We start from the raw sequence: 26,014 nt of genomic DNA on the forward strand, positions 1-26,014 counted from the left end.
AAGCTCAAGTTTCTCTATATTGTTCTGTTATAGTGTTTCATGTAAACCGCCCTGAGTCTCAGGGGACAGCGGTATATAAATATAATTAGTTAATTAAATGGACTGGTTCCTATCTACAATGCTTTTATGATCTGGGGCCACATATCAGAAGGACCATCTCTCTCTCTATTTCTCCCCCTCTGTGTGAACCCAGCCCTAAGAGCCAGGATAGGCTTCTCCTCTGTCCTTACCTGTGCCTTCTTGGTCACAGTACCAATGGTCTGGAATGCTCCAACAGAAAGTAAGGAGGGCATCATCATTGCTGATGGTTCAAAAGAAGTGTAGAGCAGTGGCGTTTGTAGAGTTTTGAAGTATGGCTTTGGGTTGCTAACTGGAGAATGGAAGTGTGTGGTATAAGAATGGGGTCTTATGAATTTTCAAAAGAGTATTAAGTAGCATGGTTCTGCTACCAAATTCTTTAGTTATTTTTTTATTGTCGTTATAGATATGGATACTGCCAGCTATTCCTTTGCAAGCTGTCTTGAACCATTCATAGAATATCAATATTTATAGTGAAAGAAATAAAAACAACAAAATCCCACTTGGGAATTTCCCCTTAGGAAACTTTGCAGTCTTCTTCAAGATTTACTAGTACCTATATACTATTGGATAGAATATAAGCCACTAAAAGAAATAAATATTACTGACTCTGATTCTGACTGTTACAGTTTGATGACTCTCAAGGTGATAAGTGTCTGAAGTTGTCACTGAATTAAACAATCTGAAAAATAATGTAAATGATTAATTGCGGTCCAACTACACTTTATTCTCAACTTGACAGCACTGTAGTTGTGATAAAACATGCAATAAGGTTGAGTGTTGTATGTCTGAGTGGCAACATCTGTTGATGGTTAGCTTGAGGGGGGGGAGGCTATCCTGAGGCAATGTGGTTTTAAGCCTTAGTTGTCTGCCTCAGAAAGCTGGCCACTCAGTATCGGCTAAAGATAGCCGCAATGTGCTCACCATTCACCGGCTTGTAGCTGCCAACCCCTGAAACACAAGGACATGAGTTAGAAAAATGAGTGCTATATGCTGTGCCAACGCAAGTTTTATATCAGATGTATAGGTAAAGGTAAAGGTATCCCCTGTGCAAGCACCAGGTCATGTCTGACCCTTGGGGTGACGCCCTCTAGCGTTTTCATGGCAGACTCAATACGGCAGGGGTAGTCAAACTGCGGCCCTCCAGATGTCCATGGACTACAATTCCCAGGAGCCCCCTGCCAGCAAATGCTGGCAGGGGGCTCCTGGGAATTGTAGTCCATGGACATCTGGAGGGCCGCAGTTTGACTACCCCTGCAATACGGGGTGGTTTGCCAGTGCCTTCCCCAGTCATTACTGTTTACCCCCCAGCAAGCTGGGTACTCATTTTACCGACCTCGGAAGGATGGAAGGCTGAGTCAAACTTGAGCCGGCTGCTGAATGTATGCCTATGCTCAACTGATTCATATGCTCAGCACTATGCCACATGCTGAAGCTGTGCCAATATGTCACTGAAGAACAAACCTATCACTGTAGTGAATGTCATGAAGGACCCCACCCCAAATACATTTATTAATCCTTAAAAATCAGATGTTCAGACATAATATCCATGATTCACAAAGTTGTGATATGGGTTTCAATATGAATTTTAAAAAATGTAAAAATTCCCCTTCATTCTGTCTCTTATCTTCTTTGTATCTCTCAATTGTCCCCCCTAGGCCCCTTCAGTATCATACCTGACCTTGATATTTGACTTAAGTTCTTTCTCTCAGAAGATATTCCAGTCTGCTCAGACCCCTGACCCTGCTGCCTCTCCAACATCACTACAGTTTACTTCTTTGACTTGCATTTTAGGCTGCTTCTGCCACTCAGTACAGTGGCATATCCCTTGATCCAGTAGCCTTGGGCAACACTTTGCTGTGGTTAGTTGCGAAGTCGTATCTGACCCATCGTATCTGACCCATGTACACTACTCTCCACTCAATAGGCAAAATCTGTGCATTAATAGTTTTTCTGGCAGCCTGACACATTGGAGGCAAGAGTCTGAATAATGTAGGTGTTCTGCTCTTTTGTGCCTAGTTGTTACTTTCACTAACAAGCCAAGCAGAAGTGAAGATACTTGCAATGGTTGCTACTGTCATCTGGAGGACGGGATTCCTTTTATCTATGACTTTAAAAATCTTGCCCTTCCTCCTAGGATCTCAAGGCAAAACATATTGTTCTCTCTTCCTCCATTTAAACTTCACAATATCCTAGTAAGACAAACTGAGAGGCCTAAGATCACACAGTTAGCTTCATCATATCTGCATGTGGCTTTGAACCCTTCACCCCTTGGGCTTTTTAGTTTGATACACTACCATTAACCTGTAAACTTTATTGAATTTATTGCTGATATTTTCCATTTCCTCCAGCACAGAGATACTGTTCTTTCCAAGATACTTTACCTTGATCAAGGGGTGTTTTGCCACTTAAAAATTGCCAGTAGGTCTTCTCGTTGGTGCTGGCTTGAATGTTATGAATAGAAACAACCATTGGTCCCCATGAGGTCTGCTCTGTTTCAAAGCTTCAAGGGAAACAACAACAGGCAAGCTTTGTATAAATGGTAGTGATGCAGATGGTCAATGAAAAGAAACAGGATAAAGAAAAAGCAGCTGAAGAAATACAGGGAGATAGATCAAGGAAAAAACTAGCAAAAATAAAGGAAGGGGAAAATGATGATATAAAAGCAAAACACTAAATAGAAGAAGAGTTGGTTCTTATATGCCGCTTTTCTCTACCCGAAGGAGTCTTAAAGCAGCTTACAGTCGCCTTCCCTTTCCTCTCCCCCCAACAGACACCCTGTGAGGTAGATGAGCCTGAGAGAGCCCTGACAAGACTGCTCAGTCAGAACTAGGGTTGTGCGCTTCGGCCATCAAAGCGGCCATTCATGCCCAAAGCAGCCAGGGGGGAGGGGTGGTGCTGGTGGTGTTGCGTGACCCAGCACCTGCACTCAGGTGCAGAGCTCTGTGCCTGCGTGCAGGTGCCGGGTTGTGCTGGTGCCACCCCTCCCCATGCACAGTGGCACTTGCCACTTTGGGCATGAACGGCTGCTTCGGCAGCTGAAGCGCACAATCCTGGTCAGGACAGCATAATCGGCTATAACAAGCCCAAGGTTACCCAGCTGGCTGCATGTGAAGGAGCGGGTAATCAGACCTGGCTCGCCGGATTGGAGGCCGCAACTCTTAACCACTACACCAAGCTGGCTCTAGGTATAAAAGCTGGAGTTTATTGGTGTATCCATCTTGAGTAGAATGGCTGCATAGACATTAACTAAAGGAATCTGTAACATAAATAAAGCGTGACTTGGGTAGTGGGAGGGCTACTGACAGACTCATCGCCTTCCTGATTGGCCATCTGTTGAATGAACAGCCAATCAGATGGGCTGTACTGTCCACAGCTGCATTGCCCTCCACCAGGAAGAAGCACCACCCTGCTCTACTAGCCCAACCACGGAAGGTGAGGCTATCAGCCAGCGGGAGATGGGAGGGGGAGGGGCTGGGACTGCAGTAAGTAGTGGCAATGCTGCTGCCTGTGGGGGGGGGAGAGAATGGGAGAGCCCCACCAACGTCAGCCCTGAAGCCTTGCTGCCACCTGGCTGGCCTCCCTCCAGCACATGGCCTGTGCCTGCCTCTGAGCTCCATGCTGGAAGTGGCTGCATGGCCCAGCCGGGCCCTGGCTGGCCTCCAGGAGGTCGGTCAGCTGGCACGTGTCAGTTTGCAGAGAGGGGGAGTAGGGGTGTAAGGGTTCTGGCCTCCCCCGCAGGAGGGTAGGGGGCCATTACGGGGGGAGGGCAGGGCCCCCTCAGAGCCATGCCACAAAGCCCTCTAGCACATGGCCGATGCTCATCTCTGAGCTGCACCCTCAGAGCGGCTGTGCAGGCTGCCCAGACCCTGGCTGGCCTCCAGCAGGTAGACCAGCCAGCTCGTGGGAGGGAGAGCACCGGCCTCAGTGCTGTTGGGAGACAGGCTCCATGAGGGGGGAGGAAGGGGGCCTCCTTGGCGCAGCACCCTAAAGGCTCCCAGACACTTATTTGGGGTGGCTGTGTTGGCCGCAAGGCCCCTTCCCCACGCCCTTCTGATCTCCCATGATGCTGGGACTGCTGGAGGCCTCCCTGGATCCTGATAGAGTTGTTGTTTGACTGTGTGAAAGCTTAACTTACCTGAATTCATTTGGTTTAGCACACTGAGCTGCATTCAAGACAGTGAGCAGCACTGAGCCCTCTGGTACATTCACAGTGATGGAATAGCTGAAACTGGGTCCTACTATGGCATTGGATATGGAGTAATGTACTGTGATGCTGGAATCTAAGCAAAGGAAAAGAAGGTAGGTAACTTGTCATGCTCCTTACACCTACAGTTAATCTTGAACCCCCTCACCTATTGAGAAGCCCAAGGAATGAGGCACGAGTCATGATTTGATGACAAAATAAACAGTGGCTTTTGATCTTCTGTAAGTGAAGGATGCATTTTTGTATAGAACTTGAATTCTTTGCTCAGGATTAGGAATTGTTTAACGTTACTTATTTATTTAAAATATTTTAATGCCATGTTTCCATGGTCCCCAGTGAAACAAATATTAAAACACTTGAGCAATTAAAAAGATAAATTGAATTGAATTAAATAAAGTAAGTTGAATTAAAATAATTCAACAATTAATCCATTAGATAAATTCAAGAAATCTGACACATCCCTAATTAAACTGAAATTGCCTCAACTTAGGGTGTCACTTGAAGACTTTAAAATAAGGGACACAGTTATGTCTGAGAGGGAAATAAAATGATAACATGACATATGGTAGAACATTAGCACAGTTTTCTTAGTTTGAGTCCAATGGTACCTTTAAGATCAACAAAGTTTTATTCAAGATGTAAGCTTTTGTATGCACAGTACGCTTTGTCAGACAATGAAATGAAAGTGACAAGACTACATATATAAACAGTGAGTGGGTCATGGGTTGGTACCAGTACACCGCATAATGAAGATGTTTACCATATAAAAAGGCTCGACAGAAATATATTGTTTGGGTTCAACCCTGGGAAAAAATAATAAAGGAAATAAAAATGCCCAAATTGAGGATTGATGGACAGATGCATGCATAATTGGGAAACCTCAGAATAATTAAAAGAGAACTTATCATTAAACTCCACTAGTCTCCACCCAAGCTTGGCAACCTCCCCACAAGTGACTGGCAGTGTAGAGTTCTGTCCTCAGACTTGAGAATTAAATATCAATCTCCCATTCTAAATTATATTACATTATACTATTCATCTTTAACCCGCTCCTAGCGGAGCGGATTAAATAATCGGTTAAGGGCTCCGAGGGTGGGCCCTGTCCGTGATGAGGAAGGGTGCACATAGGCCCCTTCCTCCGGACTGACACTCGGAGGGCCCAATTGGCAGGCGCAAAGTGTGAGTGCTATTGAGTGCTATTCTCCATGCTATTCCCCTCCGAGTGTCAGTCCGCCGGCAACGGACCAATCGCGAGCCACGCACAGCGCAGCTCGCAATTGGTCCCTTGCCGGAGGACTGACCAATTGGGAGGCGCTTTGCGCCTCCCGCCCGGTCCCCCTTCCAGCTGTCCTATCTGCCGCTGCTCGCCGCCATTCCGTCACTCCGATGCAGCCCGGATGGCTGCTGCCTCCTGATGCGCTCTGCTGCCGCAAACTGGCTTCTGACCCACGTCCTCTGCGACGCCTGGCCCTCCACAGCACCAATGGCAGTGCACCGCCACCCCACCCGCCATGCCAGCTGCCGCCCGCTGCCGCACCAGCGGCTCCGGCGCCGGACCCTGCCCCGTGCCCGTGCAGCCTGCCCGCCCTCCCACCCTCCACTGCCGACACCAACCGCCTCGCCGCTGACCCAGCTGCCCACACCCAGCCAGAGCTACACAAGGTAGCCTGCGCCGCTGGACTGCGCCGCCCAGCCTGAGCCGCCCCAGCGCGCCCGCAGCGGGCTTATTTCCCCAGCCCCGCTAGCGCCCGCAGCGGGCTTATTTCCTAGTTACGTTATATTACAATCCACTATTCAATTCTATTATCCCAAATAAGAAAGAAAATAAAATGAAGAGAACATAGGACCCTTATGGGGGATTGTTGGGAATGCAGATGTAAAAGCTGGAAGAAGTTAGCATATATTGTGGAAAAAGAAACCAATATCCTTAATTGAGTCCTGGGAATTCCATTGTTTTTAGTATTGTAATAACTAGCAACTCAGCAATTTCCCCTTCTAGTCTGTTCTTATAAAATAAGTTATAAATAACTTATAAAGCGTTTTGCCTTTGTGCAATTGTTATTTTCCATGAATATTTCTATTGAAGCTAAATAACAAACATTTTGTTGAAATGATGAAAATTATTATTATTATTATATTTATATATATACCCCGCCTCCCCCCGAAGGCTCGAGGCGGCTTACATAACCCATAAAATGACAATAAAATCCGATAATTTACAGTAATGGCAACAGCGATGGCGTAATCTACTCATTGCTCTCCGCATCCTCAACTACAGGAGGGGGGTGATGCTCTCTACTGCCAGTTTGTGAGGGGGGGGCTGATCTTCTTTCCGCCCGGCCTCAGTTATAAGCCTGGCGGAAGAGCTCCGTCTTACAGGCCCTGCGGAATGCTGTTAATTCCTGCAGGGCCCTCAGCTGTTCCGGGAGCTCATTCCACCAGGTTGGGGCCAGGACCGAAAAGGCCCTGGCCCTAGTCGAGGCCAGGTGGGCTTCCTTGGGGCCGGGAACGACCAGTAGGTTAGCCCCCGCAGAGCGTAAAGCCCCCGCAGAGCGTAAAGCCCTGCGGGGGATATAGGGCAAAAGGCGGTCCCTCATATATGCTGGGCCTAGACCACGGATGGCCTTGAAGGTCAAAACCAAAACCTTGAACCTGATCCGGAAGGCGACCGGTAACCAATGCAGCTGCTTCAGAACTGGCTGGATGTGAGCCCTCCATGGTGTAGCTGTGAGGACTCTAGCAGCTGCATTTTGGACGAGTTGCAGTTTCTGGATCAAGCCCAGAGGCAGGCCGGTGTAGAGCGAGTTACTGAAATCTAGTCTAGAGGTGACCATCGCATGGATCACTGTGGCCAGGTGTTCGGAGGACAGATAGGGCGCTAGTAGCTGAGCCTGGCGAAGATGGAAAAATGCCCGGCTAGCTACCTGTTTAACCTGTGCCTCGAGTGTTAGTGAGGCATCAATGGTCACCCCTAAATTCCTGGCCTGAGACGCGATATTAAGTTGCGTCCTGGCCAGAAGGGGTAAGCGCGCTTCCTGATCTGCCCCCCTACGGCCCAACCACAGAACCTCTGTCTTGGAGGGGTTGAGTTTCAGGCGACTCTGCTCGAGCCATCCAGCTACGGCTTCCAAACATCTGGCAAATGGATCTGGGGGGGAGTCCGGGTGGCCATCCATGAGGAGAAAGAGCTGGGTGTCATCAGCGTACTGGTGGCAACCCAACCCATAGCTCCGTACCAGTTGATCCAGAGGGCGCATAAAGATGTTAAATAATGTAGGAGAGAGCACCGAGCCCTGTGGGACCCCACAAGGAAGCCAGTAAGGGCCCGATACTTCCTCTCCCATGGCTACCCTCTGAGTCCGGTTTTGGAGGAAGGAGCGTATCCAGCGTAACGCTGTACCCCTTATCCCCGTACCGGCGAGGCGGCTCGCTAGCAGCTCGTGATCGACCACGTCAAACGCGGCTGACAGATCTAAAAGAACTAGCACAGCAGAGCCACCTCGGTCAAGCTGGCGACGGAGGTCATCCAACAAGGAGACCAACACAGTCTCCACCCCATGACCAGGGTGGAAGCCAGACTGGTATGGATCGAGCGCCGAAGTATCTTCCAGGAACGGTATTAGCTGGTCCGCCGCAGCCCTTTCCACCACCTTATCCAGGAATGCTAAATGTGCTAGTGGGCGGTAGCTTGCAGGGTCATGTGGGTCCAGGGATGGCTTCTTGAGGAGAGGGCACACCATCGCCTCCTTCAGCACCTCAGGAAACTCCCCCAACTGGAGAGAGCAGTTAACAATATCCCTGAGCTGCTCAAATGTGGCAAATATACCTCAACTAGCCATCAATTAGATAGAATGAGTCCGTAAGAAAGCGTCAACAGGCATCTAGTGACCTAGTATTTCATCCATCCAGAAAAATCCATATTTATTTATATTTATAAACTACCACTCCCAGTATTTATTTAATTTATTTATTTATTTAATTTACTTACTTACTTACTTACTTACTTACTTACTTACTTACTTACTTACTTACTTACTTACTTACTTACTTACTTACTTACTTACTTACTTACTTACTTACTTATATACCGCCCTCCCCGGAGGCTCAGGGCGGTTTACATAATAACAAGGAACAATACATAAAACGGTCTATAAAAACATGTGAATAACCTTATCATAATAACTAATAATTGTAACCAGATAACAGTGCAACAGCACAATATAACAATATAACAATACAGCAGTACAAACAGGAATAGCTGGAATTGGGTCAGCTGCCTCATGCTGCTTTATGTAAAAACATAAAACCGTATGAAACCCCAATACAATCAATGGCAGTAGCAGTCACTGTTGTGCTGATAGATGACCACAGGTGAAGGTTGGCCTGGAGGGACTACAGATACAAAGGGGCACAAGCAGTATGTTTGACTAACCCCACTGGTTATAACCCCATGGAAATAATTCCAAAAACACCATCATCATTATCATTATCATTATTTCTCCTTTCCCCCACAGGCCATGTTATTTTAATAGGCAGTTGGGTGAGGCCTTACCACTTATGTTCATCACATCCAGATATGTTTTGCCCACTAGGGAAGGCAGGATTTGAGCAGCAGCTGCAGGATTGTTAAAGGTTCCAAGGGAGATCTGATGTAATACTTCCTCTGTAGTCTTCACACAGCTCCATGACCCAGGGTTGTAAAATTCAGAAGTAACACTGAGCGCCTGGAAAAGGGAAGTAGTTTTTGATTAGCTCCTTTCCTCCGTATGATTCTTCCATATATGGAAGGGTGCTTCTGGACCTGCACTGTGAATGTGCCTCTGAACACGGGAGACACATCCAGACCTGTGCAGGGCCTATTGAAGGAAGAGAAAGATTCTACACATACTCTGTTCCCTACTACAATATCACAAACGTCTTGTTTTGTTTAACCCTATGGGCTGCTTGTCTCAGGGGAAAAACACACACAAGTCAATCTCAGTCTATATATGTATAAATATATAGACTGTTGTGAATGGAACAATGTTTGAGCCCCAGCCTCAATAAATAGATGAGTGAGGGCCTGATAGTAAAGAGGGTGGGTTACCCTGTCTTCAGATGTCCCTGTGAGTTAGAGAAAGGATATGAGAAGGGAAATTGCCAGGGTTCTCTATATTTTAAGAGATGAGAAAGTTAGCTTGTGACATCCTGACCTACTTGTTACCATGAACATGAGAGAGAGAGAGAGAGAGAGAGAGAGAGAGAGAGAGGTTACAGTAGGTGTTAGACGCAGTGTGTGTGGAGAAAAGGCAACACACTATTTTTGTTTTCATTATATATAACAGATTTATAGGGGGAAACGTAATGGTTATTACGTTAATCTAGTAACTATTGGTATAGAGAGGTTAGGAAATCACTGAGAAGGACTTTCAAGTTGAGAATAGGATTTCAGTTCAAAGGAATGATTTGAGGGGGATTTGAAACTGCAGGCTACAGAGACCAGTCAGAACAAGACCTGACAACTATCAGCAGTTGATTGTATAGATCAGTGGTCCCCAACGTTTTTATCACCGGGGACCGGTCAACGCTTGACAATTTTACTGAGGCCCGGGGGGGGGGTAGTCTTTTGCCGAGGGATGTTGTAACTGCTGCCTGAGCCCCTGCTCCGCTTGCTTTCCCGCCGGCACCCCTGACTTCCCGCCGCCCGCTGTGGGGCACTGCCAGCAGCAGTTGCGCAGTGTCACGCTGAGGGGGAGCCCCAGCCATGGCGGCTGCCGGAGAGCACCAAAGGTGAGCTGGTGGCAGAGTGGCAGGGCAGCCCCTGAGGAAGCAGCTGGGGAGGCGGAACTGCGGCCTGGTACTGACTGATCCACGGACCAGTACCAGGGGTTGGGGACCGCTGGTATAGATACTTCCTGTGCATGTATATAAGGAACTGGCAGGAAAGGCAGAAGGTCTACAGAACTGCCTGTCAAGGGCCTCTAAGAACTGGTAGTAGAAAGGCAGACCAGGGACTTCAGCTCTCTCTCCAGTCTTGGACAGTACCTTGAAAAGCCAGGTTCGCAGCTTGAGAGTACTACTTCCATCAGTCACTTTAGAAAACCAGATGGCTGCAGTGGTTCAGAGTCCTTTTGCTCAGCTTCATCGGATGCATCACCTGTGCCTACTACTGGATCAGCGTGATTTCCTCACATGTAGCTCCTCTGTAAACCAAGGGGCCCATTTGAGGGGGGGGCTGAAAGGACATCAGGGAGCGATCTCATCAACAGTGGTCAACATTTGGCTATGCCAGCCATTGACCAAGTCCTCCAATTAGTCGCTAGAGGGCATTGGATCCTGCATTCAGGAATCCTTCCAGGTCCATAAGTCTCTGGGTGAACTAAAATGCATCTCCCACACCCAAACGGTGGAGGTGGCATGCTGAGCCAGGCCTTCAGGGAGTAGTGGTCCAACCATGCTATGGCATTAGCTTCAATCAGGTTTACTTCCAGTCTAGCACCAAAGTTCAAATCCAGGATGGGATGGGACCAGCAACAAACTGTGAGAGCCCTAGTGTCACCATGGATGAAACCAGGTCCGGGCCATTTCCAGAAGGCAGAACTTCTGCATGGACATTGAAGTGAGCCACCACCTCCAGTAGACCTGACAAGGTATCCGGTGGCACATTGGGTGGCTGGAATACCACCCAGATAGCTAAGCTCTCAACCATGGCCCACCCGAGGCCAACATATTCAAGGCCTGGGATCATGGGTGCTGGGAGTGCCTTGAAGGAGTAAGCCTCCTGGAACAGGACTGGCACCCCCACGCACCTGGACCTAAGTCCAAGACTGATGAAAGATCAAGATCCCAGATAGGACAAGCTTTTTTAATGCAACAATTTTGCCTTCTTTTGCCCATGTCTCAGTCATGCACACTGGTCTACCTCATGCTCCACAAAGTACGCTTGCAGAGTAGGGGCTTTGTTGTTAATTGAGAAGGCATTACACATGAGTGTTGGAGCTGGAGCTTTGCCACCCTCCTTGCATATTGACAGATGGGGTGGAGATTAGAAGGGGTGCAAGGATAATGCATCTCACCCTCCTTCTGTTATCCAATCTCCTCCCACTGCCATAGCTATTCAGTTATCCATATCCCTGACCCGCTTCCCCCCCCCCCATTGATTATCCCTCATTTCAGTAGTGGGGAACAGGATTAGATTCCAAAATAGAACTGACTTTAGGGTAGCTAAAAACTTCTCTTATTCCACGATGGTGAAGTTTTACAGCCAAACCAGAGGTAATTCACTGTTGCTGTCTTGGCTGAGTTAAAGTTGTTAAGCCCACTTTGATCAGCAGGTGGTGCTGCAGTCTTGTTTTCAAGCCTTGTAGGTCGTTGGCCAAGACAATGGAGGTCTGCTTGTTGTTTTCAAGGAAGAAGGTGGACCAGCCCAGTGAGTAGAAAAATAGTGGTCAAGTTTCCAAAATTCCTTCTTCAGTGGAGTGAGCCCCCACTTCCTGGGGCTTCAGTTCAGTTCCGAGGAGCAGGTTGTAAACTATCTAGGAACAGCTCAGTCCACAGTAATAAAGTGAGCCGTCGCTGATGAGCCAAGCTGCACCACCAGCTGGCAACAAGGGAACCCCCTCTGCACTCAGCAGAGCTTTTGACTGCTGGGATTTTTGCACTCACTGCTGGACTCTCTATTACCACTGGGCTCTCCAGTGCAGACCGATGTACCTTATTGCTTCCCCATCCTGGGTCACCTGGTTGACATACCCCAGCCTTTCTCAACTTTTTTACTGTTGAGAAACCCCTGAAATATTCTTCAGGCTTTCACAAACCCCAGAAGTGGCACAATCATGCAGAATATGATTGGAGAGCATAGTTGTTACATGCCCACCTGGGGGCCCATCCCAACCTCTCCAGGCCCATCATTGGCCATTTTTTTTGGGGGGGGGGGGGTCAGCATGACCATATATCCCCTTGTATATGTTTAACAAATTTTAAAAATATATTAAATATTAACTCCCACTTATTTGGGAAACCCTTCCACCACTGCCAAGAAACTCCAGGGCTGTCAAGAAACCCCAGGGTTTCACAAAACCCTGGTTGAGAAAGCCTGATCTACCCGGAAAAGCTTTACAATCTATTTGCTTTAATGGAAGGGTGGGGGCCGTGGTGGTTGGCATCTCTTACTTCCCCACTTCTTCAACTCGGCCCTTCGTGTTCCACAAGGATCTTGGTATTGCCAGGTTTACCACAGCGGGATTCCCAGGGGAGGGGGGCTTCAGTAGTTTTGCCTCCCCCATCAGAGTTTAAGGCCTTTATATCAGTAAAACAGCACATCACCAAGTTCTCCTCAGGCACAGTCCCTGGCAAGAAGCAGGTAGAGAAGATTTAGGATGTTTGTAGCCTTCCAGAATCCCCAAGGTGGTTGATATTGTTAGTACTTAATTCCAGAATTTTCAGGTGGTGGTGAATGAAATCGGCTGGAAATTTCCAGATTTGAAGGCACTTGCTACTGCGAGTCCATCTTATCTTGCTGCTCTCAATACCAAAAACTGTTATTTATATTGTATATTGACTGTTATTTAGATTGTAATCTGCCTTAAATTCAAAGTGGAAATAAATATTTTATATAATAAATAATAAATAAATTCCACATCGTTCATAGCAGTTCTCTTCAGCTGTAACTTATACCTGGTCTAACTTCTTGTCATTTCTCAACTGTCATTCTTTTACTGGCTTTCGTGCTTCCTTTCCTTGGGATTCTCAAATGGGTTACTCTACTTGATTGCAAGGCTCCCCTTTTAGCCAATAATATCCCAGTGATTTTTAAACCAATACATTTATGTTATATAGTTTCAATTAACAAGGCTCAATATTCACTTTAAATATACAAATGACCATGCATTTAGAAATCTGAAACATAAAAGTTGGGAAACCAAAGTATTTTGTCACCACAAGTACCTGCATTGCTAGGCCAGTGCTGTAGATATTTCCAATGATGCCATTGCTCTGTTGTTCACCCAGAATTTGCTTTGTCATTTCTGTCAGTGCTAGCGCAATAACTTTCACAAGTAGTTGACTTTGCTGTACGATGCTCATTTCACTTGCACATGCCAATGCCAAGCATGCTACTGCCCCAGTATCTGCAAATAACATCTTGCTATTATCATATATCTGTTACCAAATGGAAGACTTATCATCACTAGAACAATGAGGACTATAAAATCAATATCTTTATGATGTTCCTAGGAGACATCCCAGTGAAGGGAAGATTACCATGAATCACAGTGGTAATGCAGTGGTTCTTAACCTTTTTTGAGCTCATGGACAAGGAAGTTCATGGTGTCTACATTTTATATATTTAGCTAGATTTAAAGCCCATTGTATATTGCAATACAATGGGCGCTAGCATGTTGTCTCCCTTGGAGCCCTTCCGGCGGTGAACGGCCCCCTGGCGCCCTCGCCCCCCCCCCCGGAAGCTCGGTGTTCTGTGAGGGGAAAGGTGGTGGCCCTGTCCCCGCTGCGAAGGTTTCTCCCCCTGGCCCCTCCCAGGTGGTGGCTTCTGTTCCCGGACCCTTCCCACCGCGGTACCTGGGCCCGTCTCGTCACAGGAGCACAGGCGGCCCTCACAGGGGTGTTCTGGAGGTGAGTGTGTGGGTGGGCCTGCAGGAGTCCAGGGGTGTGGCCCCATCCTCGTTCTCCACAGCAGCGGGGCGGGCTGGAGCGCTGGCGGTGGCTCACTGGGGAGCGGAGCAGGTCTGTGGAGGCGGGAAGCGGCTGTGGGGTGACCTTGGCGGCACAGTGTTTTCAGGCAGTGGGCTGTGGGCACCAGGGTGGAGTGTAAACTGGGCTGTTGGTTGGGGGGGGGGGCTCCAGCCAGTCAAGCTTTGCGCCTGCCAATTGGTCCCGCACTCGACTGGCTGGCTGGCTGGCTGGCTGGACTGGTTGTCAGTCTGGGTGAGGGGCCAATCGGCGTTGCCCCGAATCCTGGACAGGTACGGCCTCCAGTGGCCTTACTGTTTTATTTAAGAGGAACGGATAATAACATGTGGCCCCCATATGTGGATATCTAAATTTGTGGACTGGGAACACACTAACACTAAAAAGATTTTCTTCCAAATTTGGGAAATCCCTTAAGTTTGCAGAAAAATCTGAAATCTTTAAAAATAAATTACATTGGGATGTTTAAATTCTCCAAATAAAAGAGTATTGTCTGCACATGGGCAGATACATTTATGTTGATTCTACAGAGCTGGCAGTGGATGGTGGGAGGTGTTCTGGGCCGGGTGGCTGCAGCTGTTAAGAATTGCTCCAGGCTTAGATTGCCTCCCAGACACTGGAGCTGCATCCAGATTAGTGTCCCCCCATGAATTTCATAGGCCACCCACTTGTTCTAACCAGCAAATAGAACCCAGCAGAAACTCTACTCAATGAGACTAAGCCAATCCATAGAGAATTAGAGGAGGGAAGCAGAAAAGTTCCACTGTAACCTATATAATAAACATACCACAGCCAGGACTCAGTGGATGTCCTTGGCCAGTCACTCAGCCTAATTTACCACAGATATTTGTCATGAAGATAAATTGAGGAGGAGGAGTACACAGTCAGGTTGAAAATAGCATGTTTAGCTGTCTAGACAAGGTATGGATTGTGGGTTTTGAACAAGAAGGTTGTAAAAATTGGATACCAGAGAAATGGAACATGTAAGCATGATGTATCTAATTGCAGTGTACAACTGGGTAGAGACAGTGTGGTAAAAGGTTTTATTTAGAACATGGAGACTTGGGTTCAAAACATTCGCCATACAGTTCACTGACCTCAACCTGGTCACAGTCTCTCAGCCTAAACAACCTCCAAGGGATGCTGTGAAAATTTATTCACATATTTATTTATATTTTGACTTCTATGCTGCCACTCCCAACTTCAAGACTGCTGGGAGAGAACAAATAAACCACCATCGCTTATTTGGAGGAAGGCTAAAACAAAAATGCAATTTAAAATTAGCCAATATAAACAAAAGATTATTTTCTTACCTACAGAGAAATAACCCCCAAACTCTAACTCATTAGCCATGGCTGCCTTGGCAAGGATGATGCTTGCTTCCTCAGCATACGGGCTTTTCTCCACACACAGTGCCAGGGTGTCCAGGGCCAATTGGTAGTAGGTTGTCTTGGGAGTCCCATGGTCATCTGCAATGCAGCAAGGTGTTAGCCATTGCTCTGTCTTTCCAATCACAGATTCCTTCCACCCTCAACCTGGTACTTCTTGGAAAATGGTCCATCCCAATAATCAACTTGGTTGCCCTCGTTTGTATTTTTTCCCAGCTGTGTGGTGTCCTTTTCGAGATATGGTAACTAGAACTGCATGCAGTTTTCCAAGTGAACCTGTGCCATAGATCTGTACAGGGGCATTGTAATTTTGACAGTTTTCTTTTCACTCATTTTCCTAATAATCCCCAGTGTGAAGTTTGCTGTTGTCATGTCTGTGGCACACTGGTTGGGATGTTTTTGTTCCAGTGTGCGTCACCTTCACATTTACCAACTTTCAGCTTCATTTGTCACAGTGTTGCCCACTCACCTGAAAACCAGTCCTCCTTGGTTTTCACCACTCTGAATAATGTTTCATCATCTGCAAACCTAGCCACTGCACCTCTAACCCTTAGTTTGGGATCATTTATGAATACATCAACTAGTACTGGCCTCAATACAATCCTTGTAGTGCCTCATTGCTTACTTCCCTCCATTGTGAGTACTGTTCTACTCTTTACTTCCTGGCATTTAACCAATTTTAAATTCATAAGACAGGCTTTCTCAGGCAGGATTTTGTGAAACCGTGGGGTTTCTTGATGGCTCTGGAAGGGTTTCCTAAATGGGTGGGAGTTAATTTTTATACATTTGTTTAAATTGGTTAAATATTTATCAGGTGATATGATCATATATGATCCCCCCTCAAATGACCAATGGTGGGCCTTGAGGGGGGTGGGAAGGGGAGGAGGCCTGAGTAGGTGTGTACACAACTATGCTTCCAAACTATATTCTGCTTGATCATGCCACTTCTGCAGGTTCTCGAAGCCTGAAGAATGTTTAAGGGGGTTCTCAGTGGTAAAAAACTTGAGAAAGGCTGCTATGCTGCCCTATCTGGCCACACCCAGTGGCAGCTGGGATGAAGGTGCCTGGGCTGCAGAGCCTAGCCGGAGTCCACACCAGAGAAAGGTCAAAGTTCAGTCCCAGTTGTTAGGTATCAAAACAAGCAGAGTTAGGGGCAAGGCAAAGAGTAGTCAAGGGAAGGCCAAGGTCAGAGTCCAGACAAACATATAGTCAACAAAGCCAGTCTAATCACCAAGTGTATAGTCAAAAGCCATTTGCTAAAAGTCAGGGGAGCCGATAGAAGTTCAGGAGTTCGCAGAGCCAAGGAATCCAAGCTGGATGGGAGGGTTTCTGCATAGATTGCACCCACGCCGAAGAGCTGCTGCTGTCTTGCCTAAAAGCAGCCCAGCTAATTGGCTGCACCTGGGGGAGGACTCACTCATCCTCCCCAGAAGCTATCCCAGTTGGGCCCCATCTACTCTGACAGTGTGCCTGCAGTTTTTGGCTCCTTCGGCATTCAGCAAATATCACTCTTCTGCACCCTCTGCGTCTTTCAGGCAAGCTGTCAGGGCTGGAGTGCATTTGCAGCTGCTCCAAAGTTGCCTCTTGGGAAGAGCCTGGCTGACTTGTTCTGTTTTCCCCTGCAGCACATTCAGAGGCCCCTCTCTCTTCTGCCAAAGCTGGCTTAGCAGCAGGCTCTGGTTGCTGTGGCAACTCCTCAGCGGGAGGTGGCAGCGGGGGCATGACAGCTGCCATAAGAGAACCCATCATATCCTATCACTGCTAGGTTTACTTAAAAGTCTTTGGTGTGGCACCTTGTCAAAAGCTTTTTGAAAGTTCATAATGTCTATTGGATTCCTGTTATCAATGTGCTTGTTCACTTTCTCAAATAACTTCAAAAGAAGTGAGCAGTGGCTCATGACAGCTTATTTCCTGCCAAACATTTTGTCAGTCTTTAAGATGTTACTGGTCTCTTGCTCTTTCCTACTGCTGCAGACAGACTAACATGGCTGTCCATATCAATCTGTCTCTAAAAGGTTGGTGAGGCAAGACTTCCCTTTGCAGAAGGAAGGTCTCCAGTGTGGAAGTTTCAACTTCCACAATTTTCTCTGTTTCACTCACACAAATACCATGTTGTGCATACAGAAATAGTCATAGTGATTCTGGGGCTCTGGTCAAAAGTCCAGGATGGGCCCCCAGAAACACAGGAACCCAACTGCCAGCCCTCTTTCCTGCCAGGACCAAGCAAGAGATGGCCCTTACCCTGTACAAGGTGGGTGAGAGCCACCAGAGCTGCCAGGCCATGGTCAGGGCATAGAGTCTCCTGCTCTCATTGCTTACTGGCTGAGTGGTAGTGGGTAAAGGAGAACTCAAGCAAAACAAAAACAAAAAAAACCATGGTGCTGAATGAGATACCACATCAGTGCCAGTAAAAAATGGAAACGACAAAGGCAAATTGTCAGTTCTGGGTAGCTCTAGGAATCATCTGTGTCACCTCCCTTTTTTAAGCAGAAGTGACATGATACTGCAATCAGGTATGTACCCCCCATATCCCCACCACAGCCTCCCCCCTTTGTTGCCAGGCACTACCTGATGTTCTAGAGTCACTACTGCCACTAGAAGTCACTTGCACAAGCCTGAAAAAAGGCAGGTGCAAGTGGCAGTGAGAACCTGCCCCCCAAGTGTGGGTCCCAGGACAGCTGTTCTTAAGGTTTCCCCTGCACATAGCTTCGCTCCCATCTCACCTACAGAGCCCCTAATCCCCAGTCATAGGAAACCCCTTTCCACCCAGCCCCTTGGACTGAAATTCTATGTTACAGCAGCTGCTAGCACCACCAGGGGTCCTGTCTCTCCCCCCGCCCCCCATTCCCAGCAATGATGTGTTGTGTGTCAGTGAAAATGACAAACAAGCTTGGAGCTGGGTCTTGTTCTCCCCACTGCTTGGTAACTCACTCCCCTTTGTCTGATCAACGTGGAGCTCTCTGTGTAGCACTCGGCACATCAAAGAAGGAAAAATGGAATTTGAATAGCTAAACATTCTACTGTAAGAAAAGGGGACCCCCCATGACTGCAGGTGCTTTTGTTTTTAATGGTGGGCACTGTTGAGGAAAACAATAGCATCTTGGGGTGGCTCGGAAGCAGGGTGTTTAAATAGCTGGATGTGAGCAGGACATTTAAATGTGCAGTAAACTATACAGACTACAAAAAGTGTTTCAGGTATATTCTGTCTAGAAACATAGATACAAATGCGGGGGGGGGTCTGAAGAAACACAGGGAACAGTTGGGAGGAAATGGCAGCTCTGAAGGGCTGACTGTATGGAATTACTTCCCCCACTGATCTCTTTCCCTCTCCCAAATTCCCCCCCCCACCCCAAATCTCCTGGGAATTTTCTAGCCTGTATCAGCGCTCCTGCCCTAATGGATATGGGTTTCTTAATACTTAGATGAGAACCACCTGAGGTAAGTAGCTGAGAGAGAATGATCTTCCTTAAAACTGAATGGATTAAAAAAGAACAGTGCTTATTTTATCTTACGGAAATAGTTAATCTCTTCTTTAGTTTTTTCCTCTAAGACATTGACCAAGTTCACAGTATTTTGTGGTGTAGTGACAGCTTTGGGATTCTCACAGGATGACCGGAGGGCTAGAACATAAAGGGCCACTTTGCCAGAAGTCATCTCTGCAGGAAGAGATGGAAAAAAGAGAAGAAAATGATTGAAAGACCAACAGACATTGTGAGAGTCAAATAAACTGCTTTTTTGACCACCAAAGAACAGTAGACCAGTTGGATTTCTAGGAAAATAACTGACCGTAGCTGGGACAGAACCACTACATGGTCCTGTCATTCCCTTTGAAGCAGGAGAGCTTGCTTTTTGTCTGTACCACGGTGACAGCACATTAACTTTGCTGAACTGCTAATCTAACTCGCTGAGACTTTCATTCCACATTAAGGTGTGTGCGCATGCAATAATGTTTGCAATACCTCCAGATGCCTGGAAAATGTCTGGCATCGTGCAGAATGCTGTACACAGGACCCATACTGAAAGCTGCTTGGTATGGAAAGTCACTGGATTCACTTCTTGGTCACTTCTTCCATCTTGTCTGAGATTGCTAGAACAGGGTGAACAATTCCTTTCTCAATTTTCCTCTAGGCTAGTCCCAAGACAGGTGCAGCCTCTAGGCTAGTCCCAAGACAGGTGCAGCACCCAAGACAGGTGCAGTATTTCCCTATTTAGCTAACCTTTTCCCCTAGTAGAACTTAATGTATGTTTTTGCTTGTGTGTAAATTTTGAATGTATCCCAATATTTACCCCAAATAAAACTCTTTGAGTGTAAGCTTAATTGTCATCTTTATTTGAGAAGGGTTTCTCCCAGGGAACAGACCCCATAAAAATGGTGGGAAAGATCTAAAAATACTATATTCCTAGCAAGGGGGGAAATGACTATACCTGAAGAAAGGCCTGGAATCTTCTGAAATTTTATAGAGAAAAAAATATGAACAGGAGGTCAATTTCTTTGGCCTGTTTACTTGGGGGTTAAATACATTTTATTAAGAGACTACTTTCTGGCACAGCAGAATTACATTGCTACTGAAGAATTAAGTTAACACAAGACTTGATGGATTCAAGTGGGTAGCCGTGTTGGTCTGAAGCAGCACAACAAAACACAATCATAGTCCCGTGGCACCTTTATGATCAACAAAGATTTATTCAAGGCGTGAGCTTTCGAGTGCAAGCGCTCTTCCTCGGACTAGTCTGATTTTGTTTTGTTGTGCTTGATGAAAAGTGTAAAGAGTCTTGCCTTTCTAGCTCTCCTGCCCCCTCTGAAGTCTGTTTGTGCTTGTACTGAGAGACATTGTACTGTTCACTCCTTCTAATGCATTTTCAGTGTGATGTGTACAACAGACAAAAAAAAAAGTGCAGAAGTAACTACTAAATCAGCCCTTCTTCAAAAAACAACTAAAGGACCTAAGGAGCCTAATAATGCAATCCTAAAATCACTATCTTGGGACTAAGCCCCACTGAACAGATTCTAGGATGATTCGGAGTAGTTTAGGATGGCCCTGTCAGTCTGTTATTCCTATTCATTTAGTATGCATACACCCAGAGGAACAGTATAAGAACCGAACAAATAAAGAAATAAAATATCCTACCTTCTGTGTTTTTCTCACCAACTCCTTCCTGTATCTTCTCGACCAGCTGTGTTTTGATGCATACGTCTAGTGCCTCAGCCAGATTCAAAGCAATTAGGGCACTGGGATCTGGTGAGGTCTGCAGGATGACTGAGTTTGCCAGCTGTGCCTCAAGTCCTGTAACCAATGACTGATGACCATCAGGAATAGCTGGAACCAATGAAAACCAGAGGTTAATCTCAAAACAGCACTTGCCATAAGAACTCCCACCTAGCTTGGCAATGGACTGCTATGTACGGCAGGATGTGTTTTTAGAATATGGTAACCCAGTCATCTTTTATGGTGTCTTTGCTCATTTTGCTGTAGCTTCTGCTTCAGTTTGAGATATGAGAGTGGAGTTCTGTGGCCGAAACCAGATCTATGTAATTTGAATCAGAAGCAGCAGCCATAGTGGATGGGATTGTGAAGAAGAGAAGGAGGAGAAGAGATCATAAATCCTCGTGCAAGTTGCTTTAAGCTCCCTCAGGCATCCAATATTCTTACCCTCATCCCCTGTGTCTGCACAGATTGAATTATACAGGCAGGGTGGGCAGGCAATGTTTTCTTCTGTATCTGCCTCTCTGAATTAGACCTCCTCTGTAGAGGAGTCCACCAAATGTACATCTAGAGAAGCAAGACCAAAATGGGCAGCCTGTACTGACAAATGTTCTTACACTTGAAGTTGCTACTGGACTCCTGCTCTTTTTTAAAGAAGCTGTTACAGATGTTACAGATTTGGACTATAGTCTTTTGCACAAGTTAACAGCTTTCTTACACAAATCTTTTCATATCTGATAACTGTACATATCTGCATTTTATTCCATGTGCATACACAGCAGGACATTTACTTGGGTGTGGCTGCACAATAAATGTATACTATGTATACACTGAGAGAAAGTCAAGAATCTACCACTGCATGATTGTTAACATCTGGAATGTTTGCTTGCTCTAGCTGGAAGAATGTGTTAATCATAGTATAGAATCATAGAATCATAGAGTTGGAAGGGGCCATAAAGCCCCAGTGACCGTCTCTCTCCACATTCCACATGGGCTCCTACAATGCTCTGACAAAGATACACAGAAGGGACCTTGTGGGTCAGCTTGGTGGAGCGGTTAAGAGCTGGGTTTGATTCCCTGCTCCTCCACATGCAGCCAGCTGGGTGACCTTGGGCTCGTCACAGTCTTGATAAAGCTTTTTTGACTGAGTAGTAATATCAGGGCTCTCTCAGCCTCACCCACCTCACAGGGTGTCTGTCGTGGGGAGAGGAAAGGGAAGGCGACTGTAAGCTGCTTTGAGCCTCTTTCGGGTAGAGAAAAGCGGCATAGAAGATCCAACTCTTCTTCACTAATCTCAGGGCTCTCTCAGCCTCTCCTCCCTCACAGGGTGTTGTTGTGGGGAGAGGAAAGGGAAGGTGAATGTAAGCTGCTTTGAGACTCCTTCAGGTAGAGAAAAGCGGCATATAAGAACCAACTCTTCTTCTTCAGTAATATCAGGGCTCTCTCAACCTCACCTCCCACAGAGGGTGTCTGTTGTGGGGAGAGAATCATAGAATCATAGAATCATAGAGTTGGAAGGGGCCATACAGGCCATCTAGTCCAACCCCCTGCTCAACACAGGATCAGCCCAAAGCATCCTAAAGCATCCAAGAAAAGTGTGTATCCAACCTTTGCTTGAAGACTGCCAGTGACGGGGAGCTCACCAACTCCTTAGGCAGCCTATTCCACTGCTGAACTACTCCGACTGTGGAAAATTTTTTCCTGATATCTAGCCTATATCGTTGTACTTGTAGTTTAAACCCATTACTGCGTGTCCTTTCCTCTGCAGCCAATGGGAACAGCATCCTGCCCTCCTCCAAGTGACAACCTTTCAAATACTTAAAGAGGGCTATCATGTCCCCTCTCAACCTCCTTTTCTCCAGGCTGAACATTCCCAAGTCCCTCAACCTATCTTCATAGGGCTTGGTCCCTTGGCCCCAGATCATCCTCGTCGCTCTCCACTGTACCCTTTCAATTTTATCTACGTCCTTCTTGAAGTGAGGCCTCCAGAACTACACACAGTACTCCAGGTGTGGTCTGACCAGTTCCGTGTATAATGGGACTATGACGTGATTTTGATGTGATGCCTCTGTTGATACAGCCCAAAATGGCATTCGCCTTTTTTACTGCTGCATCACACTGCCTGCTCATGTTTAGTTTACAATCCACAAGTACCCCAAGGTCTCGTTCACACACAGTGTTAACTAGAAGCGTATCCCCCATCCAGAAGGCATGCTTTTCATTTTTCTGACCCAGATGCAGAACTCTACACTTATCTTTATTAAATTGCATCTTGTTCTCATTTGCCCATTTTTCCATTGTGTTCAGATCTCGTTTAACTCTGTCTCTATCTTCCGGAGTATTTGCCAGTCCTTCCAATTTGGTGTCATCTGCAAACTTGATGAGTAGTCCTTCCACCCTTTCATCTAGATCATTAATAAATATGTTAAAAAGTACCGGACCGAGCACCGAGCCCTGAGGTACTCCACTACTCACCTCCCTCCAGTCTGATGAAACACCATTGACAACACCTCTTTGAGTGCGGTTCTCTAACCAATTCCCTATCCACCTATCTGAAAATCCAGATTGCAGTCCTTCAATTTATCCATCAGAACATCATGGGGAACCTTATCAGGTGTAGTGTAGTGTAGTTTGGTGAAGTGGTTAGGAGTGCGGACTTCTAATCTGGCATGCCGGGTTCGATTCTGCGCTCCCCCACATGCAACCAGCTGGGTGACCTTGGGCTCGCCACAGCACTGATAAAACTGTTCTGACCGAGCAGTGATATCAGCGCTCTCTCAGCCTCACCCACCCCACAGGGTGTCTGTTGTGGGGAGAGGAATGGGAAGGCGACTGTAAGCCGCTTTGAGCCTCCTTCGGGTAGGGAAAAGCGGCATATAAGAACCAACTCCTCCTCCTCCTCCTCCTCCTCCTCCTCCTCTTCTTCCTCTTCTTCTTCTTCTTCTTCTTCTTCTTCTTCTTCTTCTTCTTCTTCTTCTTCTTCTTCTTCTTCTTCTTCTTCTTCTTCTTCTTCTTCTTCTTCTTCTTCTTCTTCTTCTTCTTCTTCTTCTTCTTCTTCTTCTTCTTCTCAAAAGCTTTACTAAAATCCAAGTAAACGACATCAACCAAATTTCCACAATCCAGCAAACCTGTCACTTGGTCAAAAAAGGAAACCAGGGTGTAAACTGCATGGAGCTTTTATTCCAACCCCAGATCGATTCAGTCCCTGCCCTCTACACAGAATGCGATTTCCGTTTGGATTTGGGGCGATTAAAAATTTCCTTCTGCAGTAAGAAGGATTGATTCGGACTGGCCCTATTGTGCGATATCTCAGACTGCTTTTAATCCTCAATATCCATTTGGGAAAGAAAGCTCCGTGGTAGAGAACCTCTGATAGGCTACACCTGGTCATGTGACACGCTTGCCTTAAAGGAACACTTAATTCCCCTAATTTCTCTCAACTTCTGTCGGTCCTGGATTTTTCCTCCCTCCTCTGCCTTTTTTGATCCTCTCTCCCTCCCCTCCAAGAAAAGAAAGAGACTCCCTGCCTGGCTCCTCTCCCCCCCCCTTCAAAAAAAGAAAGAAAGAGGCTTGCCTCCCCCCCCCACCTTCTGAGCCTCCCTAACCACATGCAGAAGACTTTCCTGTTTCAATGGGGGGGGGGGGGGAGGAGAAGACCTGAGTTCAAAGTGATCTGAATTCAACAGGATTGACAATGGAATAAAGAAAGTAAGTGCAGACTCTGCCCAGGTTGGTCTGACAGGACCTGTTGGAGACAAATCCATGCTGACTTCCTTGGATCACCAAATTGTCCTCCAGATGTTTGCAGATTGCTCCCTTTAATATCTGCTCCATTATCTTACCCACAACAGAGGTCAGACTCACTGGTCTGTAGTTTCCCGGGTCATCCTTCCTCCCTTTTTTGAAGATTGGAATACCGTTTGCTCTCTTCCAGTCCTCCGGGACATCTCCAGTCCTTAAAGAGGACTGTTACATTATTCTATCTTAGCTGGTCAGCCTGTGACAGCATGGCACTGCAAGAGATGTTGGGATGCCTTTGAAACCCCATGCATATTTCATGGGGCTGGGAGAGATGGAGGCTACTACAGTAGAGGAGGATTTTAATACTCACTGCACGTCCCAGGAGAGAATGAAGCAGCACTGATCACTGTAAAGAGCAGGCATAGGTGGGTAACAGCAGCAAAGAACATTTTGGATTGGAATGAATGCAACTTTCACTGAGCTAATCCTTCTGGATCGAAGGACAAACCCTCAGTTCCCTTTTATATAACCTTCCAACTCTAGTGCCTCCTTGTCCTTACCAATTCTTTGTTTCACAGGTGCCACCTCATATCTGGCACTATTGACTTTAAGGTACTTATCGCAGTTTCCACAACACAGCCTCTCAAAGCGTGTTGCTAAAGTAACTGCTAGTTCCATCAACATCACCGAAGATAGAGTAAGTAGATAGTTGCTGTGTAAAGGGACTGGATCCTGCTTGAGCCATAAATTAACCCATACAAAATTACAATTTCTTAACATGGCACCTGCTGCCCAGCAATTTCCAGTTTTATGACAAGTACTAGAGGCAAAGCCCATTGTATCCAGGAATACAAGAGGCGCTAGAGCTTGGCAGTGGGAAGAGGAAGGGGAGGAGTTGTCCAGGCTGTAAGGGCATGGGGCTGAATGGGTATGTTGTGCGGGAGATTGTGGTGGTGTGGAGACAAATGAGGGCATAGGTGTGGAGATATGGGTGTCAAGAATCTGTGGTTTGGAATGTTCATTGAGTGTGGGAGAGGACTGACCTTTGAGAATTATGGCATAGTGGTTACAGATGAGCTTTCCAGAGCCATGTCTTCAGATATGTGAAGGGGAAATCAGACTGGAAACTCTTCTTAGGGGAAGATTACATGGCAACCAATTCCCCCCAGTCCTGCATTCAACATCATTTCCCTTCTTGTCCCCCTGCCCTAATACACATGGGGTAGTCACAGTACACAGGTGTCCACCCTGCTTCTTCTGTCTTCATTTTTTTATTGTTGATAAAATGTTATGTGCCCAAATGCTTCTTTCACGGTTGCTCCTTAGAAGAAGAGATAGATTTTTGTACCCTGCTGTTTACTACCCAAAGGAGTCTCAAAGTGGTTTACAAACACCTTTTCCCTTCATCTCCCCACAATAGACAACCTGTGAGGGATATGGGGCTGTGAGAAGTCTGAGAGAACTGGGAATGGGCTGCAGTGACCCAGCAGGCTTCAGGTGTCTCAGTTTCCAATCGCCTTCCCTTTCTTTCCCCATAGCAGACTCTCCGTGAGGGAGGTGGGGTAGAGAGCCTCACTTGGAAGATGGCAACCCTAAGAGGAGGTCCCTCTGTGCACAGCAGTCTTGACCTTAGTCAGGTTTATGCACACCTAGGTAGTGTGGAATTCCAGAAGATGAATCTACACCAATCTGGCAACCTTACCTCATCTCTG

The 26,014-nt window shown here is 46.7% G+C and overlaps 1 protein-coding gene across 1 annotated transcript; it reads right to left on the minus strand.

Moving 5' to 3' along the window:
- Positions 1-780: 780 nt before the first annotated feature.
- On the minus strand, positions 781-24,852 carry CBLIF (cobalamin binding intrinsic factor). Its single transcript, XM_077321056.1, has 9 exons — positions 24,673-24,852; positions 20,487-20,675; positions 18,870-19,013; positions 15,283-15,438; positions 13,211-13,392; positions 8,838-9,009; positions 4,217-4,361; positions 2,463-2,581; positions 781-1,029 (listed from the first exon to the last, which is right to left on the minus strand). The coding sequence occupies exons 1-9, from the start codon at positions 24,749-24,751 to the stop codon at positions 968-970; spliced, it is 1,248 nt and encodes a 415-aa protein (XP_077177171.1). The 5' UTR covers positions 24,752-24,852; the 3' UTR covers positions 781-967.
- Positions 24,853-26,014: the final 1,162 nt, after the last annotated feature.

The sequence above is a fragment of the Paroedura picta genome, chromosome 2 (genome assembly GCF_049243985.1).
Source record: "Paroedura picta isolate Pp20150507F chromosome 2, Ppicta_v3.0, whole genome shotgun sequence".
NCBI classification, from domain to species: Eukaryota; Metazoa; Chordata; class Lepidosauria; order Squamata; family Gekkonidae; genus Paroedura; species Paroedura picta.

Bases quoted from the DNA above. Each gene is read 5' to 3' on its own strand.
- CBLIF (XM_077321056.1), bottom strand. From the start codon at position 24,751: ATGTTCTTTGCTGCTGTTACCCACCTATGCCTGCTCTTTACAGTGATC. The intron at 13,393-15,282 runs GTAAGAAAATAA...TGTTATTTGCAG, and splicing joins TGGGGGTTATTTCTCTGTAG to ATACTGGGGCAGTAGCATGC. The intron at 4,362-8,837 runs GTAAGGCCTCAC...TCCTTTGCTTAG, and splicing joins GGATGTGATGAACATAAGTG to ATTCCAGCATCACAGTACAT.